This window comes from Trichoplax adhaerens, genomic scaffold (genome assembly GCF_000150275.1).
Source record: "Trichoplax adhaerens TRIADscaffold_2 genomic scaffold, whole genome shotgun sequence".
In the NCBI taxonomy this organism is placed as follows: Eukaryota; Metazoa; Placozoa; class Uniplacotomia; order Trichoplacea; family Trichoplacidae; genus Trichoplax; species Trichoplax adhaerens.
The window spans coordinates 2,461,081-2,481,627 of record NW_002060944.1 but is presented as its reverse complement, the minus strand read 5'-3'; the positions used below and the strand labels follow the sequence as shown (position 1 = coordinate 2,481,627).

The 20,547-nt window shown below is 33.1% G+C and overlaps 5 protein-coding genes across 5 annotated transcripts; 3 read left to right on the top strand and 2 right to left on the bottom strand.

Annotated features, from left to right (window-relative positions):
- Nucleotides 1-3,178: 3,178 nt before the first annotated feature.
- On the bottom strand, nt 3,179-4,979 carry TRIADDRAFT_53139 (uncharacterized protein; the record flags this gene model as incomplete). Its single annotated transcript, XM_002109238.1, has 8 exons — nt 3,179-3,282; nt 3,404-3,464; nt 3,546-3,647; nt 3,748-3,861; nt 3,998-4,055; nt 4,171-4,262; nt 4,544-4,631; nt 4,882-4,979. 8 exons carry the CDS (start codon nt 4,977-4,979, stop codon nt 3,179-3,181), a joined length of 717 nt encoding a protein of 238 aa, XP_002109274.1.
- A 2,926-nt stretch (nt 4,980-7,905) lies between these two features.
- Nucleotides 7,906-11,700, bottom strand: TRIADDRAFT_53138 (uncharacterized protein; the record flags this gene model as incomplete). The annotated part of the gene is made up of 17 exons (XM_002109237.1): nt 7,906-7,986; nt 8,077-8,209; nt 8,290-8,384; nt 8,505-8,562; nt 8,652-8,751; nt 8,853-8,913; nt 9,016-9,106; nt 9,207-9,301; nt 9,410-9,527; nt 9,645-9,772; nt 9,850-9,937; nt 10,004-10,176; nt 10,266-10,397; nt 10,521-10,598; nt 10,736-10,876; nt 11,107-11,319; nt 11,599-11,700. 17 exons carry the CDS (start codon nt 11,698-11,700, stop codon nt 7,906-7,908), a joined length of 1,887 nt encoding a protein of 628 aa, XP_002109273.1.
- Nucleotides 11,701-12,401: 701 nt separating this feature from the next.
- TRIADDRAFT_21540 (uncharacterized protein) lies at nt 12,402-12,869 on the top strand (the record flags this gene model as incomplete). Its single annotated transcript, XM_002109807.1, has 1 exon — nt 12,402-12,869. A coding segment is annotated over one exon (468 nt), but the record flags the coding sequence as incomplete, so codon positions are not given.
- A 1,274-nt stretch (nt 12,870-14,143) lies between these two features.
- On the top strand, nt 14,144-15,218 carry TRIADDRAFT_21162 (uncharacterized protein; the record flags this gene model as incomplete). The annotated part of the gene is made up of 2 exons (XM_002109806.1): nt 14,144-14,292; nt 14,387-15,218. Coding segments are annotated over 2 exons (981 nt in total), but the record flags the coding sequence as incomplete, so codon positions are not given.
- A 3,240-nt stretch (nt 15,219-18,458) lies between these two features.
- TRIADDRAFT_53136 (uncharacterized protein) lies at nt 18,459-19,949 on the top strand (the record flags this gene model as incomplete). The annotated part of the gene is made up of 2 exons (XM_002109805.1): nt 18,459-19,512; nt 19,759-19,949. The coding sequence occupies 2 exons, from the start codon at nt 18,459-18,461 to the stop codon at nt 19,947-19,949; spliced, it is 1,245 nt and encodes a 414-aa protein (XP_002109841.1).
- Nucleotides 19,950-20,547: the final 598 nt, after the last annotated feature.

Genomic DNA, 20,547 nt, shown 5'->3' with positions numbered 1-20,547 from the left:
CTTAGCATCCACGGCAAAGGCTTAACTATGTGTACAGTAGTGTAGACAGTCCACATTTAAGATGGGATCAATAAATTTGTCAACTAATTAGTTAAATCAGACATGTTAAAATGTGAGAACCACTATCGATAGGTCGTAATGGAAATTATATGAGAATATGCATTACTATTGAAGTGACAATAGATTATGTTAATGCCTGCAAAATTATTAGCTATAATAGGATTAATAGGTTATTATATTGAAGTGATGTTAAGTAACATTTTTGTCTTAGAGTTGGATGATTTATTATGCGAGTTTCAGTGATTTATATAGAAAAACGGTACTAAGCCGACTTTGTGCGAATTGTATGAAGATAGATACCTGCTGTATCAGGAGATGTTTATTTGAAGCTGATCTAAACAGCATAGGTGTATAAAGCATGATTAGATGACTTGGATAGATTACAGAAAGAGAGAAATTAAAATCCAGATGAGAGGTACTTTACGACAGTAGTTTGTCACCTGTTTTACTGCTTCCACTTTATTCAGAACTGCACACCAACCATTTTAATGTACGAAATAAATATTACTTTTACCCGAAATTATTAACTGAAATCACTTTAGGAATAGCAAAATGCAGTTTAATAGCACTGGTTACGACGCTGTAATAACGTGCTTAATAAATGTTAAAAAATTAATGAACCTGAGGGACAGGGTAAGTGTAACACTGGGATCGCATATTGCATCTGGTATTTCCATTAGAGCTAAAATAGAAATCTTCTTTTGTCGATAATGCTATTAAACGAGTTAATGCAATTACCGATCCTTTCGATATGAAATATTATAATATAGAATTTGGACGAAGTAAATGTATATACTTCTACAAATGAATATAAATCATCTAGAAATAAACACTTGTTTCATTTACGAAATAAAATCAAATGCTATTAAGTATTCAAAATATTTGCTATTAATGCTCGAGAATTTAACATTGCATGAAGCAGTAAAACTTAGGTAAGGCAATATCTTCGTTAAGGTAGAGACAACTCTCTCAAATCTAAGCTGGCAAAATGATCAATAAACCGCTGAAGTTATCCATCAGCCTGAAAATATCTGCACTCTATCAACCCCATTTATTCGGCAATATTAGCATCGCCTCTATCCTCCTCGCTTATACCAAAATCTGTACATCAATATATTAACTTTTATGACATCATGCAATATTGATTTTATATTTGCAATTACATACTATTCCTAGCATTGTATTCTAACGTGCTATATTGTATTCTCACGTAGTTGCTTCTACATAATCATCTAAATCACATGCCGTCTTGCCCTTACGATGAATTCTGCAGTAGATACAGCAATATGTTAAGCAATATACCTCAACAAACTTAACTACAATTTTTAGTATGCAACACCATAATTAATCCATGTTACTTAAAGATTTACATAAAATTTTATTTCATGTATCTATAATAATTGTAATCGATAAATATATATATATAAACGTATACTCTCATTTGGCAAAATTTACAATGGTTTAAATGCACAGTAGATTTTTATAGACCGATTTTATGGAATTACTCAGTATCAGTCAATGACCTTTTTGCAGTTCGATACTAATAACGTCAATAAAATTCAAGCTAAATACAGTGGTTTGAATTATTATAAGAATAACATTTCGTCAGATAAATCGTAAATAAGAAATATTATACTCAATCAAAAAGTTCGTATTAATAATCCATTAATAGCAAGATTTAGCTCAATAGTACGTAATTTTCTATAGCATACCATCTTAATTTTACAAAAATAATCTGACGGTGGCATCCTTTGTCATACAGTATATCAACATAATCTTAATAACAATATTTCTATTTAAAGTAATTATGGCTTTGTTCTTCATTCAATCTAAAAAGTTTTAAAGATCGACATATATAGTGGTATAGAGTTAGTGTCAACATGACATGCATTGACATGCAAAATTTTGAAACTAAGCGTATTTACAAAAAGAGACATCAACCAGAACTCGAACAATTTGAGTATTTTAGCATAATACTTAATATTGTCTTCATCTGTTTCTCTTAAAATTATCATAATTAGTAGTATAGTTGAATAGATTCTTAAAACTATCATTATTCTTGAGATAAGAATTTTCATTCAATATTGAGGATACAGTATAATTACCCGTTCCAGTTAATTTACTAGGAGCGGTGCGATTTCCAATGTTTCTTGTCCCACTTACATCGGTTCTAAAGCAAAATGAACATAATGAACATTTTATATCCTTATCGCGAATCTATTAAGTCATATATTTTAATTATCTGCAAACGTAATCTCATTTAAATTTACACTCTAAAATCTCTCTGGTATGTAATCGATTTACTATAGCACTAAAATGACTTCAACTTTTATATTTGTAAGAGGAAATTCAGATATAACTAGTACAGTATTTGATATACAAGCAATGTAGCATATTCATACATGATCACGAATGACCATTTTAATACTTACTCTTTTCTTTCAAAATTCTGAAAATTTATCTTGCAATGCGCAGATCGTGTTGAATTCATTCGATCGTTACGGTTACCATGATCTCTGCGTTGAGTAGACTTGTTGAAAATATTAGGCAAAGATGAACCGTAGCGACTATACATATTAGCTTGGGCTGATAGACCTATATTTGCGGAGTTTTGGTCAGGTCTAGAATTTATGGCTAGCGCATTGGATTGGATATTTCCATGCATTTCCATACTATCAATGAAGAAAAAACTATGAGCAGACTCGTAAACAAAGATCTTTGCTTTCATAGCGTCAACAAGATCGCTACGTTTCTAAATCATAATCACTGAACAAAGTATCAGATAAGAAATACGCTCGCATTTACAGTCCTTTGGTCATAATATATTCAAGTGTCTTAACCTCAATGATATTTGATTCTTTGGAGGTTTTTCAGTAAATAAGGAAGTGTTTCCTAAACCTTAAATTTTGATCAGATAAAATGAACTATTGGTAATATGACTTATAAACAACTATGAAATATGGTTTAAATAGAAGTACCACTTAATGCGTTTGTAGAAGTCGAAGGATGCCATGTATGTTCTTGTCTATTAAAATCTATTGCACATATATAATGCTTAAAATATTATTGGATAAATTGTAAATTAAATGCTGATATATTTTTATGATATACGCGTATATTATCGTGTCTGCCAAATTGTTAGATTTAGGAAGTGCATACATCGCCGCCCTGTAGGAGGAATTGGTGGTTTCAAGCTAGTAGGCTGATGTTGCGTAATTCCGCCTTTGCAATCAATAAAACAGTTAAAACTCGTTTTTTATCTGTAAATTATGGTATCATAGTGAATAGCAAGTAATCCATCGAAATATTAATTCATATTATCAGCTATCCATATTAAATGTACCTGATTTCTTTTTCCTAATTAAATTAAATAAATCTTCGAAAACGACAAAATTATTAACTTGCTAAATATAAAAAAGGAGACGCATTTCATTTATCATTAAGGTAAAAGAAAAGGTTGATGAGAAACGAACAGAATAACATACCTTTGGTAATGTATCTCTTAAACCATAATGCTTTTGTAAAAATGATAGGAATTTAAACGATGGTCTATCAATTGCAAGGTGTGATGGGGTTACATTTTCAGCCTAAAAAAGGCATGGGAAAGCATATCATAATAAATATAATAAATAAGAAGGTCCTCGTAGTAGTGTGCTATTTGCAGTGATACCCTAGCAAATAGATTACCTTAAGCATGTATTCAAAAAGGAGTTTTCCATTCCCAGTCCGTTGTTGTGACTCATGAACATAAAAATCGAGCACGCATAAAGGGAGGCATTCGTGTTGTGCTCCAGTATAATCCTACATTAGGGATAGCAGTATAAATTGATTGCGAAACCGAATATTTCGTAATTAAAAAAACTAGATCGTGTAATTTCTCCAGCTAACGGACTATCAGTGTGACCTATTTCTCGCATAAGCCTATCATGGAGCTTACCACAACAAATAACTTCTTTTTTCCAACTTTTAATATACCAACTACCTTCCCTAGCCCTCTATAAAATGAAATAGTATTGGTAAACTGATTGGATGAACCAATGATATACCAACAATTATGTTGAAGCAGCAATTGGATCTTAATCCTTAATCACGCAATAATAGCTGGTTAACCTATTCACTTCAGTTTCCTTTAATATGTACAATCGATGATCAGATATTCCTAGCTTAGCTGCAGTTGTTATTGCTCCTTTCAGAGACTGAGCCTAGAATGAGTGATAAATTTGTGAATTTCAACGTTAATTTAGAGCAGATTTTACTCTGAACAAATTTGTATCAGTCTTATTAAAATATGAATTGCTAGTCTACTGTAAATACTATAACTCTTATTGAACTGCTGCAATCCGTCGTTCACGGTACTAATACATCTGTTTTATTTTAAATGATTATACGCGTGTGTATGAAGCATTTGTCTAAACTAATGTATTAGTTGATGAAAATAAAGTTTTACTGATCTTTATTGATGTTATGTTTTAATCTACTATACTGTAAGTCGTCGGAGAAGTCTTGCCTTCGCTGATGCCATTCCCATACGATCGATAATGACGATTAAATTCTGTTGCAAACGCTTCCTGCTATAATGTGGTAAAATATAATTAAAATGGTCAATACCGCATGAATTCATCGCCATTTTGCTATCTCCTTGTTACAATACCAGTATACTCGTACGCTGATAGAACTATAAAATATTTACTACCAGAATTGTGAATCAACACTGTTTCGGTAAATTTATAGTAAGAGCGTATTCATTCAACTTGTAATCAATTAACGTACCTCTTGCAAAGAAGTACTAGACTGTTAATGACGAAAGTTCTTGTCACTAACCTGGTAACATCCAGTTGTCGATTAAAAGGATTGAGCGTATTATCCACTTTAGTAATAAAGTCTGGCAATGACTGACTAATATCAAAATCGAATTCCATTTCCAACCTTAACCCAATCCGAAACAGTTACAGCTCTCAGGTTTTTAAACTGAACCTGCCGTTGTTATGACAGCAAAGATTGCCTGTTGAGAAAAACCTTCTCTCTTGACATTCGGTACTGTACTCAAAGTATTGGTGATAGAAATATAAAAAATTTTTAAATTTTAGGTCTATTTGCTTGAACCTGAGCACCCACATGTGCATTAAATATACAATCGTGGACTGTAAACTCGAACAGTACACTGTACAGTAGACACCATGAAGAGAGGACTGCACCGTGAGCGTACAGTACACAAAATCCGAATACTGTACCCTACAGTATAATGTACTGTGGTGTACTGTACGCGCCATTGGACTGTCCACTGAGTGTCCAGTAGTTAAATCTCTACGTTTATAAGGCATAGTATTAGCGCTGCATATTAGCCCTAACAATTTTGTGTATAAAGTAATTTATGCAAAATAGTTAGGGCTACTGCAGATTCAGGGAACTGTAACGCGGTCTGCGCAATGACCAGTATACGAGGTAATAAGGAAAATTCTCGAGTCCGAGCGCAACGTTGGATCAAGGACTGTTAGAAAAAGGAATCTAGATTCCTTTTCATAATTTCTAGTAGTCCTTGACTGAAAATTTCCATACGGTATTTTCTATTAGAATTTACTGATGACTGGCATGGACCACACATTTCTACACGGTTATAATACAGTATTGCGGGTACTTCCAAATGTCAAGAAAGATTGTAGACGTACCTCCTTTAATGTATGACTGACTATATTCTCGTACGTACGATTATCACTTATATCATTTTAGTTTTCACAATGGAAAACTAAATCATACATCAAAACTGTGTACGAACTAAAATTGGAAACTCATTTTGTTTAACGTAAAAGGTAAAGTTGACTGCCTTGCTTGAAGTATTTGACAGAACCGGCAGTCTCAATATCTGTCAATCATATTGAATTCTAGAAACTTGGTCCGTCTATTGGACTTGATCCTCAAAGTGATTAGGTAGACTAAAGACGGCTCCTTATTTCATCACTACACTCAATCAGATTACTAGCGAAGATCTAAGCTGAGAAGTGTTATTGTTGTTAAATGAACCCAACTAAAACCTTAAGCTTCTGCTAGAATTAAGCTTAATTACAATTTCAAAATCTATCGAATACCTATAATTAACTACTATACGTATATATATATATCATACGCGTATACATCAAAAAGGTTCCTTTGCCGTCAGCTATGTATCTATTTAAAATGGTACTTTCCTATTTGTCTATATCCTTATAATTCCTGTAATTCATTAATACGGACATATAGTGTAATATATATATTAGGTCTACATAATCTATTAGAATATCACAACGCTACTACAGTTTGATATAGCACTAAGATACTTCCGTTCGTATACGCGTAATTGAATTGGTACAGTTATGGTATTTCAGAAAATTTCACACTTACATAATATAATGTACGGAATAATCTAAAATTGAATAACAAATTAGCTCTGCTAGTTTGCTGTATCCATCACATTTCTATGCCGGTAAATTAGAATCTGAAATTATTTTCGATCAAGTAATCAAATTCCAATCACTCAGTTCTTTATCAGTAGATGTTTTAGCTCTGTCTTCAGTCTTTATTGTCCATGCTAGAAGCTAAATCGATATATATGTAATATATGTTTTTAATTTTATTCGTTATGTTTGAAATGACCGAGTAATATTTTCCTGCTATTACTGTTGGTTCACCTACATAACTGTAATGACCGAGTAATAGTCTCCTGCAATTACTGTAGGTTCACTTACGTAACCCAAAATTTGAATTAACAAAATTGAGTAATTCCCTAATGTGATACAGTCTCATACTAGAAACAGTACAAGTGCGCCGTCTCATCGTATTAGCCACCCTACAGTACTGCACTACTATTAGCTGAAATCATTACAATGTTAATTAGCTTAATCATCAATTGCGATGCACCAATTGTGCACTGCACAGTGTGCACTTTGTTTCTAATTCTGGCTACCGATCTATATTCCTGAATAGATGAAATTGTAGTAAAGGACTAAAAGCGGAGTCCATTATAGCTTTTAGTATGAATCCATTATTACTTTACTATATAAAATACCTACAAAGTGATAGTATGTTTAAGTTTTACCGTACCAGATCATGATGTCGCCATCTTTTTTTCTTCACTATTTTACAAGGTTTTATATAGATTACTATAGAAATGACTTAAGAGCAATCGCTTAATCTAAAGAAAGGGCGTTTGATAGTCTATTAAGATTGTAAATAAATGTGACTCAGTAACAAAGCCCCATACATATGAGAATAGAAATAAAAAGTCAGAAGTGCTATTGTATAGCAAGCAACAACCTTTTTAGGAAATTTTTAATTAGTAGAGATTATAATTGTCGATTAACAGGATTTTAAACATTTCCCAACATCTTATATCATATTTACGAATGTACTGAATCCTTGGTAGTAGTGAGATGAACATAATCTTATGTAATAAAGTGAAGCTTGCAAGAAATTGTAGTTCTTGTTATATTTTTGAGAAGACACTTTATCACACATTATAACCGTAATTATTTACAGGGTGTATTATTCAGGTGATACCACTTTCATAAATTTTTCAGCAATGACTTCTAAAAAATACTATCTTACCTAACAGTGCCCTTAATTCTTCGATATGATCAACTAACTACTATATCCTTTGATTATGAATACTAGTCGTTTTTAGTATATCTGTTGATATTATAGTTTAATAGTTTGCTCTATCTTCTGAATAAAACTTTTAATCTTTACATACAGTACAAAGTAACATAACGTGTTTATTTAAGAACTTGATATTGTTAAATTTTAAAAGACATACAGTTACTATAACCATTAAAATAATATAATAAATTGAAAATATGTACAAATTTAATTTTATCATATAAAGAGATTATCTTCCTTTAAAATTTGAATGCAAATATCGTCCGGTTTCAATAATCTGGTGCTACCAATGATAACCTAAAAAGAGTGATAAAAACAGAAAGAATTCTAGATTGCTGTATGATCAATATAAGATACTATTCATCTTGGTAGCTCATGGTGACAGACCTTTATATTCGGATACTGAGAAGTCACCAGCTCATTAAGACTTTTTAATTCATCACATGTTATTCCACCAATGACAAATAAGAACAATAAGGGATGATCATTTGGCCTAGGCTTGCTTACGTTCATGAATAAACTAAGTAATTGGTAATTAGTTATAAATAGTTTAATCAACAATAAGCGCATTCAAGAATTAGTGTAATCATTCAATACTACCTAAAACCACTTTTGATAAAATCTCGTAGTCCGGATGACTTATTTTCAACATCGATCAATTCAACCTTCTTTGGATCGAATATAGCATTTAATATCTGGATTATGAATTGTTAATATGAACATATTAGAAAAAGCATATAAGTGATTTTCTAGTATAATGAAAGTCAAATTATGGCTTTTGCATCGCTGTTACAAAATAGACTAGAGGATATTACCTGCTTATTTATTGACTGATAGTTTAAGTTCTGTTGGCCACCAACTTTTAGAAGGTCTCTATACATTGAAATTGCGAGCTGAGTAACAAATTCGTTTAAGATATTTAATGAGCAGATTTATTTATTATATAATTTCTCTTCTTCTACCTAAACTGCCTCAATTGGCTGCGTGCTTCACTTAGGCCTAGAACATTATTGTGAAAAGTCTTCATATAACTCTTAAAGCTTTCAATTGATACATCTTCTCCTAAAAAGTATCAAAATATTTCGTTGTTCTTCAGTTAGAAAAGTTAGAAATGATAGACCTTAGCACATAAGATTATATAAGTACGTATCAGCAGAACCTACCAAATAATTGTATACTTTCATGGGGATTTTCGTCTGCGAAAGCCACTTTGAAAACTAAAGACTATACGTATAACAATCATGTTATGTCAAGATATGTGCATCCACATTAGTTGCACTATAGTAACTATGAACAGGTAAGAATATGTGCAATATGTATGAAAACCTCCAGTTCGGAATATTTCAAACAAAATTCTTCGCCGACAAGTGAGCAAGAGAACAGAATTAATAGCAGGATATCCTCAACCGATATGCCTCTTAAATGAGCAGTAAGACGCCAATTAATAGTGAGCTACCAGTATACAACACTTACATATACAGCAACAAAACGCTCTAAAAGGATTTTTTAATGTTTACCTCTTCAACTTCTTCACATTTAATTCAACTAAATCTTTTAAAATAGACATTGCTTCCGATCTATCTGAGGTATCGGACAGGCGTAAAGCTAGCATCTTTAAAATATTAAAAGGGGCTGTTATTCATAGCGGGAGATATCGTTCACACCTGTACAACATTTAATGTAATTCTGTTTTCATTATAAGTATACGCAATCGTTATACCTTTTCTATTCCAAGTAATTTCTCCCACGATTTATTTTTTTCTATTGAAGTCGCATTTGTAACCGCAATTGCATATTGAAGCAAATCGGCATATTTAGAATATGCTACTGAGTTATCCCTATGGATTTAGTTAATAGTAAAGTAAATACTGTAGATCTTATAATTCAATTAATGATATCAAAATTTTATCACTGTAGGAGCAATAAATATAGATCTCATATTAGGGTATACATACTTAAATAGTTTTACAAGATTCAGTAACTTTTCCGATGTAATTTGCCCAGCTTTTGGTGAAATTTCTAATGGTAATCTTTCATCACTAATGGCGCTGACTAATGCGCGAGAGACTTCCATTATGGACTCCTGAGTTACGGTATAAGAATCAGATATCAGTTATTGCACCTTACTATGTTGATGGTAAGAAAGACGCATTGACTAACTTTACTACGTTTTGTTAAAAATGATTGCAAAAGCGTTTTTCCAATTGGACTATCTACATGAGCTAAACATCCAGGTACAGCATTAAAGCTGTCATATAATAAAAATTAGTTCACGAAATACTTTAACGTTGCGATAAACGAAACAAAGAAATACCTATCATGAGCACATAAGCAGCTCATTTCGACTGCTACGTCACTATGATGACCAGGAAGTGTTGGTAGAAGACCAAAAATTTTATTACCGAGCGTCTCGCATGTATGGTTAACGCTAGTAGCAACGTCGAGTGTTCTATCAACTAATATAATTGATGCTTTTTGTTTTGCAATCTATAGGTGCGATTTATATATTGTTAATATATCTGTATCTTCATAATGAAATTTTTCTGGAGAATAAGGTTTAAGAAACTGTAATTTACTTTTTTTTTGCTTCTTTGACTTTGTAAATTAGCAAGCTCAGTAGCAACAAAGCGACTAGTAGCTCCGACACAGTAGCAATCTTCCGCTATAGACATTTCATCAAACATTCCATCCAAAAGTGCAGCAAATACCTAAAATATTCAGTGCCTTCGTCATTACATTTTATAACATAATTTGAGTAGTAGCGAAGAATTATGGAAAGTAGATGCTAATGTAGAGAATTAAACAGAAATCATGGACTGATTACTATTTACCTTGATTCTTTCCTGTAATGGAGGAGGCAATAGTGTTAAAGTAATATCAGAGAGACTTTGGATATTCCTTTTATCTCCCTAAAAGTGGTTGTTACAGGTGATATTGTCGAAATTAGTAAAAATTACAGTACTCGCTATTTTAGCTAAGATGATATACTTAATTGTAGAGTAATATCGGATGTCCTTTACGGATAAGACTCGGAAAATAGACTAACCTGACTATTATAGAATTCATTTAATCGTTTCGCATCTGTTGGTAGCAAGGGGAAAAATGTACTGAATGTAGGTGTTATAAAGAAGTCGGAAAAGATGTATGTATGAAACATTGGCAAGAAAATAATCTCAGCCATAGCCATCTATAAGATTTAAGAGAATAAAATCTCTTTCATAAGTTTTCATCATAGACCTTACTACATATTCAGCTACTTTAAGATTTGCGTCAGCTTATACTGAAAATATCCTAACATACATACGCGTATAAAATTATCGGTAAAAGTATATCCATTATTTTAATCAAGACATATCGATATATATATATGCGAGTATATTTAATAAGCACTAACGCAATTGAAATTATTGTACATACCGGTTTGCCCATCCGCCTTTCTAATTCTTCAGCTAGGAAAGCAAAAATGCCTTCATCTTCACCAGACTCATTATACAAATACTCCGGTACAGAACAATATACTAGGATTCGATTGAAATTATGCGATTCAACAATTTGTCTAACTTTATCCATGTTTGTACCAGTTAAAGTTTCGCAAATGCAAAATATAGCCTTGTTCGCTTGAGGATCAATCTGTTTAGAAGTACAGTACATCAAATAGCAAAAACTTCTTATAACCCAATTATTATCAAGTGCTGAGAATATAGTAAATTCTACGAAGTTTTAGTCATACTTAATAAGTATTACTTATGCTCATTTGGCACTTATTCATGCCAAATATTTCCTAATAAAATATACTGTACGTGTATATCTTCATAAAATTATGCCATGATATATTCAGAAATATTTATATTTATTTATTTATCATGATCATCTGTACCACAGTACTAAATACCGATACAAAATACTGACCGAATTCATGTCTAAATCCTTGATAGCTCTGACATTGCCCCGCATTAAGATCTCTTTCACATGACCGGACCAATGGAAGTATTCTACGGCCAAATTGTCCATGTACACTACCCCGCCATCAAGTGATTTAAGAAAGGTGCTCCAGGACGAGGAAGAATTCAGCGTCATCACTTTGCTCGATCTTGTGTATCTAACTTACTGCTGTTAAAACTAGTAGTGAGGGACTCTTGATCTGCGAATGCTTTCAAAATGAAGTTCTTGATAGCAAAAATCAGGCGAGTGAAGATGCTCTGTTTAGAGAATTCTTCTCATGAAAGTCAGAAATTGAACCTTATTTCGTACGTTTTTAAAGGAAGATTTTAGTAGTCCACAGTTTTATAGAGCAATCTTGTTTAGTAGTTAGGACTAAAAAGAGCTAAAAGTAAAGGTTGAATGAGACTTACAAATGGTCTCTACTTACTGTACACTTACAACAGTACGGTACTATACTGTATGACTTTTGAACTACTGAGTATTAAGTATCTTTTTCTTAACTGTACTGTACTGTACTGTACTGTATGGTTTTACCTCCATGACCTACAGTACTGTACTGTACTGTACTGTAGTTGTCCCGTCAATTACGGTACAGTGCAGTACAGTACAGTAAATTTATTTATCCTTGATTGCACTCGATTTAATTTACAGTAAAAATTAAATTAAAATCTATTTAATTTTATTTACTGAAACACATTTTACTGGCTACTTCATTGTTATTATTTTCAGCCTAAAGCAGTTTTTGTATTTTGGAGATAGCAATGGACTGCATGAATGTGTTTATAGATCGTCGACAGGTTATTCGGTTAATGCTGTCCCAGTTGCGTGAATGGAAGTTGTATGCTGCCATGGTGGCATTAGAAAAGGAGAGTGGTATCAATGATTATGATTATCCCTATAATCTCTCTTTCCTTAGAAGTTTAATTTTAGATGGTAAATTTATGGAGGCCATAGCCTTTATTGAACCCTTGCAAGAAGTACCTGGGTTTAACTGCAAACTCTTCAAGTTTATATGTTTAAAGCAAAAATTTCTAGAGCTGTTAAGTGATTGGAAAATGCAAAACGGCCGTTCAGTAAATATATTACACAACTGTTTGGAAGAATTAAAAATATGTTCTCCTGATAAAGACCAGTTTAATAGGCTATGTTGGTTATTAACTCTAGAGGATCATCGAAATTTGGAAGACTATAAGATGTGGACTCCTATCAGTGGTCGCGTGGAGTGTTTTTATCAAATTTTACCATTAGTTGAAATTTATTTAAATCAATCTCCAAGTACTAAACTCCAGAAAGGAGTGCAAGACGAATATGAAAGAAGTAAGTTAATAAATGTTAATCGATTAACTACTTTATTAAGCAAAGGATGCTTACAAGATATTTACTCAAATTATAATAAAAAAATGGAAGTTGCTAAAGAAGCGATGATGGACTCTGCTAATCGAAAATTAGATTTACTAAATCCGCTTGCAGATCGTAACTGTTATATATACGATGTAATGAAAAAGATACCACCAAATGCATGGCCATTCAAGCTCGGGGAAATTCAAACCACTGTTATGAAAGAAGCTATTGATAATCATTACAAGGAGCTAGATACTGATAGCTATGACAAAAGACTTAATAACCAATCATGCAAGATGCGACGTAGTATTTCAATTCCAACAAACTCACATTATTTCACCAGCAGTGAATCTACAAATCGCAAATTTAGGAACAGATCAGCTTCCTTAGAAAGGTTCTACAATTACAAAGTGTTATCCGGAATGCACTTGCAGTCTAAAGCGTCTACGTAAGTGTACTTGCAGATTAGAGGATGATGATAAACTAAGAAGTACAGTTATAAATGTCTATAACACATGTATTGGGTGCTTTACTTACTGAACAGGTCTCTTTGTGTGCACTTCCTAGAAATAATTAATAGTCCATTTCGAATAGCTTTTACGTTTTCAGTTATTCTCTTGATAGTCTGCCTTAATTGTTATTGTATCTTTAACTTCATACTTCAATTGCAATCAGTAAGTTATCAATGTAGTAATACTTTTTCGTATTATATCTTGTTTTTAATCCTACATAATTGATAGCAGAAAGGAAAGCCTGCCGTTTCTCATAGATAAAGCAGAAAATTTGCCAAGAGAGAACTTAGGTGAACAACCTTTACAAGAAGTAGCAACCACCGTTAGCAGCGCGAACAGTGATGGTCCTCATAATGATGCTCCTCACATTGTGCCATCGAGTTCCTCTATCATCACTGAGGAAACAGATAACGCTTTGATTGGAAGTGAAATCACCAATCAAAGCCATACTATGAATGAATTACATTACGGCCATGATGAAATAATAGATCGCAACGAGGAAGTAGAAGGGACTGAGGTAATGACACGTAATGAGCCGTTTAGCAGACATGATATGAATTTTTTTTTTAATTACATGGCATATCTTAGTGACTGTCTTTAATCTTTATCGTTTGTTGCATTACACTTTAAAGTCGGAGCCTGTTAGGCAGAAAATTACAAGACCACTGTTTGCAAATATTGCTACTATGAACGCATCACAGGCTGTCAGAACGGTTGCATTCCACCCTAACGGCGAAGCTTTTGTTGTTGGTTCAAATTCGAGAGTACTGCGCATATGTTCTGCGGAGCTTTTACATGCAAACGGCGAGTAAGTTGAATAGAGATTTATATGAAAATGTTTCGTATTTATCATATCATGTGAACGTGTGTCTAAATTGCATTCATTTGCTTTAATAATGCAGATTTGATCCTAACGTCCCTCCACCAGAACCTAGAGTATTTTTTTTTAGAGAGAGACACCATCGTGGCTCTATTTATTGCGCTAACTGGAATCGGTCTGGTGAATTGCTTGCAACGGGTTCTAACGATAAATCTGTTAAATTATTGCGATTTGATAATAATGACTTTATCCCAGCTGGATCAGTCCAAGATTTTAACTTCCACGATGGAACTGTCCGCGACGTAACATTCGACACAGATCATTCGTCTTTTCTTATATCAGGTGGAGGAGGCGATTGTGCTATAAATATCATAGATTGTGGAAGTGAACAATTACTAACGTCCCTAAAAGGACATAGCGCACATGTCTTGGCCTTATATTCCTGGGGTTATCAAAAATTAATTTCCGGGTCTACTGACGGCGTTGTATGCATGTGGGATATCAATAGCGGAAAATGTGCGAAAACCTTTAAATTGTCAGATTCTCCAGTAAAACAAGGAATAACATCCTTATGTGTTAACCATAGCAATAATTTAGCTGCCATGGGGCGTGAAGACGGTGTTTGTGTTTTATACGATATAAAAGCAGATAAGATTTTGCATACGTTTCATCCTCATAATGAAGATTGTAGATCTTTGAGGTTTTCACCAGACTCTAGGTATTTATTATCAGCTTCATACGATGGTACTTTAATACTTACCGATATGAATGGTTATGAAAATAGCTATCCATCATTTGTCGTCGGTCAACACGCAGATAAAGCACTAAAAGTTTCATGGCATCCAGAACAGTATGCTTTCGTATCATCTAGCGCAGATGGAGAAGCATCTTTATGGAAGTTGTTGACTGTATAGAGATATTGTTATATTTGCCTATAAAGGTTTAACCTCTGCTATCATTTTTGAAAATAGTCGATAATCTAATTTATTTGACATATTATGCAACCAGTATTAGTCGATCATTTGAAATGATCTGGGTGCATATCATTATTAATTATAATTATACCTGAAATGTTAAGATTGTGAGGGTCATGCAGTCTGGAATGCAAATTCAGGTATTGTTGCGAGTATGCGTTTGTTATTATAATTCATTACAATTTCTATTGGTATATTTGTTCATATATTGTTAGATTAGATATACCGTAGCATTATCACACTATGTGTTACTTTCAGGTTGATTTGTAGATGTATAGCTACTGACAAGCCTAGTAACAGCAATTCGCTGTGGTGTACATCATCTGCTAGATGATTAATAGACTCTTGGTGCTCAACATAGTGTTTAAGTTACGACAGTAATTAAGTAGAATAATTGGAAACACCTACAAGCTGCAGTACGTAATTTCACGTATACTTTAGTTAGCGATAAATGGCATTGATTGCATACTGCCCAACAGCGTTTTTTTATATTGCCCTTTGATGATTTATTCCTGGATTCTGGATATTCGCCTCTTAATCACTTAGCGACATTACACTAGAACCAAGAATTTCTGGTTAAATAATACCTAATTTGTTACTGTGCCTGATACCCTTTTGTGATAGGGAAATTTATGCTATGAGAACATTTTCTAATTTTACCATTGCTATAGCTCTCATATATATTACATAATTAAATAATAATTCGCTGAAATACTATCAAAATGTTACCAGAGATGTGTTGATAATATGCATTGGTCAAAAACCTTCGAGGAACTTCTGATGGCGTTTTATAAAATCGCCAATTTGTGTCTTCATGTACAATGTAGCAATTAAAATAAATGCTTACAGTTGCTTCGGATGCAAGATTTATGTTATATGATATCATTCTGTCATTAATGTAGCTCGTTGTGCGTATTATGAGCTACTATGGTAATAACATATCTGTCTGTATATGATACTGCACTTAAATGAGAGTACATGGTACTAACAGCACCCCCATTTGTCCATTAATACCTCTCTGCCTTTCATTACTCTACATTTTATACTTTTACGTTGTAAATTAAACATACGCGTATAAATTCAGTAAATACTGCTTGCGAGATGTTAACTTGTTGTGAGTACGTGTATAGACATCAAAAGGAGGGCGAATTATCAAGATACATAACAACATAAGCAGGATCATTTTGATACAAATGATTACGCAGCGGCTTAAATTAAGTTATATACTGTACAGTACGAATTAAAACGCTATTATGTTACGCAGGAATGCGGGGGATGGCTGCGTTTGGTAAAACCAGTATCGTACGTCAATTTTTCTCTTAATAATAGAGTTTAAGATGTACATTAGCTTTATATCCTGGAACTTATGAACTGGCCGTAAGGAGGGTATGAAGGAGAACTAAAATTATGGAATGGGTAGGTGAGATTAAGGTACATAAACACAAACCATTTAGAATAGAGATGAAAGGCTGTCATGTGAAAAACCGTAAGCCGTTATTAGCATTCAACTTTAAAATGATATGGAAAAAATTCAATGAATACATAATTATATAATGAAGAATTAAACTTCTATTATTCAAAATGTGCCTATTCAAATCATCTTTATTTCAAGGATGCGTACATGCTGATGGTCCTTAAACTAATTTATACTGAACGCTATTCTCCAAAGTTTAGACGTGTTACTAAATCAACACGAGTATATTTACATAACTGACAAAATATGAGAGAACCTTTAGCTAAAAGCTATTTACATTGTAGTGTAATACGCGAAACTGATGGATACGCGTATATACTTTCAACTTATCTGAAAATTGTTATGGACAATAACTACAGCCTACAGTAATTACTGTATACAATATTTGGTAAGTTTAGAATGGGAATTTAGCCAGAAATTAGGTTTCTGAAATCAAAACTTCTAAAGCAGCGCATCACAACGGCGTGATTGACTGAACGGTCATGGCTTATAGTATACAGCACATACAACACCTTTTACGCTGAACAGTGTGTAGTATTGATTTACAGCATCGTGCAATATTTACATTTTGGGAAATCGCTTTTACTGGTGTGTTGAAATCATTTTAATAATTCGGAAAATTAAAAATCTTGTTGTCGGTTAATAAAAAGAGAAATGCAGGAACATAAACAGATCAGGAGATAACACACGTTCTTCACAACAGATCATAAACAAGGGGTTAAAGTATAAAATTGTTGAAGATTGGACTTGATCAGTAAATTGTTATAGGTATCCCTACGCTTTTATTGAGCTCGGCTCGAAGTCGACTTCCGAATCGAATCGCCCGTTGTCAGTGCACTTCTAGATAAGTTAAATATACTAGAAAAGATGTCGGATCATAATGTACTTTACACGTTCGTACTAAACTTAATACTGTAAATCAAGTGTACAGTATAAAAAGTGAAGTGGATTTTACTGTACTGTAGTTTCCAAAGTGCAATTTTGCTCTCTAAGCTAAATAAATAAAAAAACGATTAATGATGAATCGTAACATTGCAGTAAATAAGCGACAATTTTAAGTTCATTCATAAATGTACAGTGATTTTTATCTTTACTGTATTGCATCGTGCTGTTCCTGTACCATTTCCAGCATACATATTATATTATTCCTTATATTATTTACCGAAAGACTATAAAAAATCGATTAATTAACTGTAAAATCAAAATCGAAATCAAATGAGAGCTACAGATTTATATACAGTATAATGACAAATAAACAGTAAATACACATGTAAATAAATCTCAATTTACAGTACTAACACATTCGTTACCATACAGTACTGTAGAGTACTGTAGAGTACAGTACTGTACAGTATTTTACAGTACTGTACAGTATTTTACAGTACTGTACAGTACAGTATAACCAGAGCCACCAAGATACAGTACTGTACTGTACAGTACAGTACTGTACAGTACTGTACAGTACAGCAGAGTGCAAATTCTACAGTGTAGAGTCCCACAATGTACTGTAGAGATACCTGTAGGCTGTAACAACTCTGGAACATACTGTACAGTACACTGAGTGTACAGTACAGTACAGTACAGTACAGTACAGTACACCTGGCGAGAGTCACTAAAACAGTCATCTCTACGACCAGGACTGTCAAGGTTAAAAGAGTGTCGAAGCTGTCTAATTAGAAGATTGCAGCATTTTGCAAGCGCTCAAAATGGAAAGTGACGTGATCTTCATTAGTAGTAGTTCGGATGAATTAGATAGCCAACCACGATCAACATTGATCCAGCAGCCAAATGATGTTTCAGGTTCGAGGTCAGAAAGCCATATTATTAAACCAGATACCTCGCATTTACGAGCGAATACCGCGATCAACACTAACGATCCTAGTGAAAAGTTGAAGCTTTCGTCAAGTTATGTATGTCCTTCATCGTCATCTTCGAGTGCTAGCGGTAATGTTACAACCAGATCTACAGAAGTTAATGAAACTTTGCCACCTAATACTACGCTAAATGATGGCGATAACAACATTCAAAGTGATCAGTTACCTGAATGTGGCTCTGATTTAAATGTAGAATGGAAAGAACTCCTTGATGATCAGACACTACAGAAATTAAAAAAATATGAAACGGATTTAAGGAAATATAACAAATTGATAAACAAGCATGAATACGATGATATGTCGCTTGAAGATTTAGATAATAGTGGGAGTATATACATACTTATTTCTAAATTGAAAAAGAAAAGTGTTGCTATCGTAGAAAAAATTAATAAGCTAGTTCGAAGTCGTTCTGTATTAGAACCACCATTTCGTCAGTTTTGCAATACCCGTTATCGTGATATTAATAAGGAGGTGACTAAATTTTTGAAGGCACAATACTATCGTAACCACAACAGTACCATAAAAAGCAGAGCTAAACATAGAAAGCAACAAGCACTATTAGTGCAATCATTATGTATGCCTGATTTTGTTGATATCAAAGATATTGTTACCTCTGCCAATCGGAAATATAAATTAGGGCTAACGCAGCGACAGCATGACGATATAGCAAAGGAGGCATTCCGTGAGGTTTGTCATAAAATACGCAAAAGACGCTTGGAAGAATTAAATCTGGAGATAAGACATCACCTTAAACCTAATGAGCAAGACCCTGCCATTAACAATCCAACTCTGAAAGAAGATCTAGATAAGAGTTTGAAAATTGGCCAAGAAAGAGAAAAAGAAGTCATTCTAAAGTTTTCTAAGATTCAAGATGATATCCGAGATAGTGAGTAAAGAGTGATTCACCTTGTTGATAACTTTAGACATGTAGACTAGTAGTGACCTGTCTGCTATACTTTATCTCAAATGGTGAGCGGACAGTATTTACACAATATCTACTTCCAGGTAGCTGTAGTCACAATTAGCGATAGAACATCACCGCCATTTATGCTCGTACTGCCTAGAATTTATCACTTTTGCCAATTATATTATACTTACTAATAGCACCATCATTTTACAATAACTAACGCAGATAAGTCTGAACCCAGTGAAGAAAGCGAAGATGAAACTAATACTGAAGAAGAAAATAGTGACATTGATGAAGAAAAGTTACTACATACATTGAAGAGAAAAAACGATGAGAGAATATCTTCTATTTCTGAACTGAATCCATCAGAGAATGAAGAAGCTTGGACTATCAAAAGAGCTAAATTAAATTCCTAAATATATAAAATAAATTTTACCTTTTTTGAAATATCTCGATCAGGATTACTGTCGATTCATATCGACTCACTGTTAACGGCCATAAACTGCTATTCTCATAAGTTAGCTAATGTTCTTAGTGTATTTTCTGGTATTAAATGGTCGATGTATTTACTATAGTAATTATTTAACTAAAGCCTTTGAATATCTACTGTACAGCTTACTACAGTATGTTCGTGCGATAAGCGTTTGTAAATCGAAGAACGTAATGAGTGTTCTTTAGTTATGAAATGTCAAGACCATTAATTATCATAGTGTATTGTAATATAGTAAAAGACATTTATTGATTCTCTAAATTATTTGGAGTTAATTAGGTAATAGCTGCTAGTAAAACTTTCATATTACGGTTTAGTGAATGAATTTACTAATTTGCAATTTTGCAAACTATACGAAAATGATTATTTTACTACTTACATCGTACGGAAAGTTTTACTTCTACTATGAAATCCTTTTATGAGTTCATATTTGAAGTTGGTTTATAGCGAGTTGTTAAAATTTTTACTGTTATTTATTGTATGTTTTGTAGTCAAACCTTAGTGTTGACTAATTGTAATTGTTG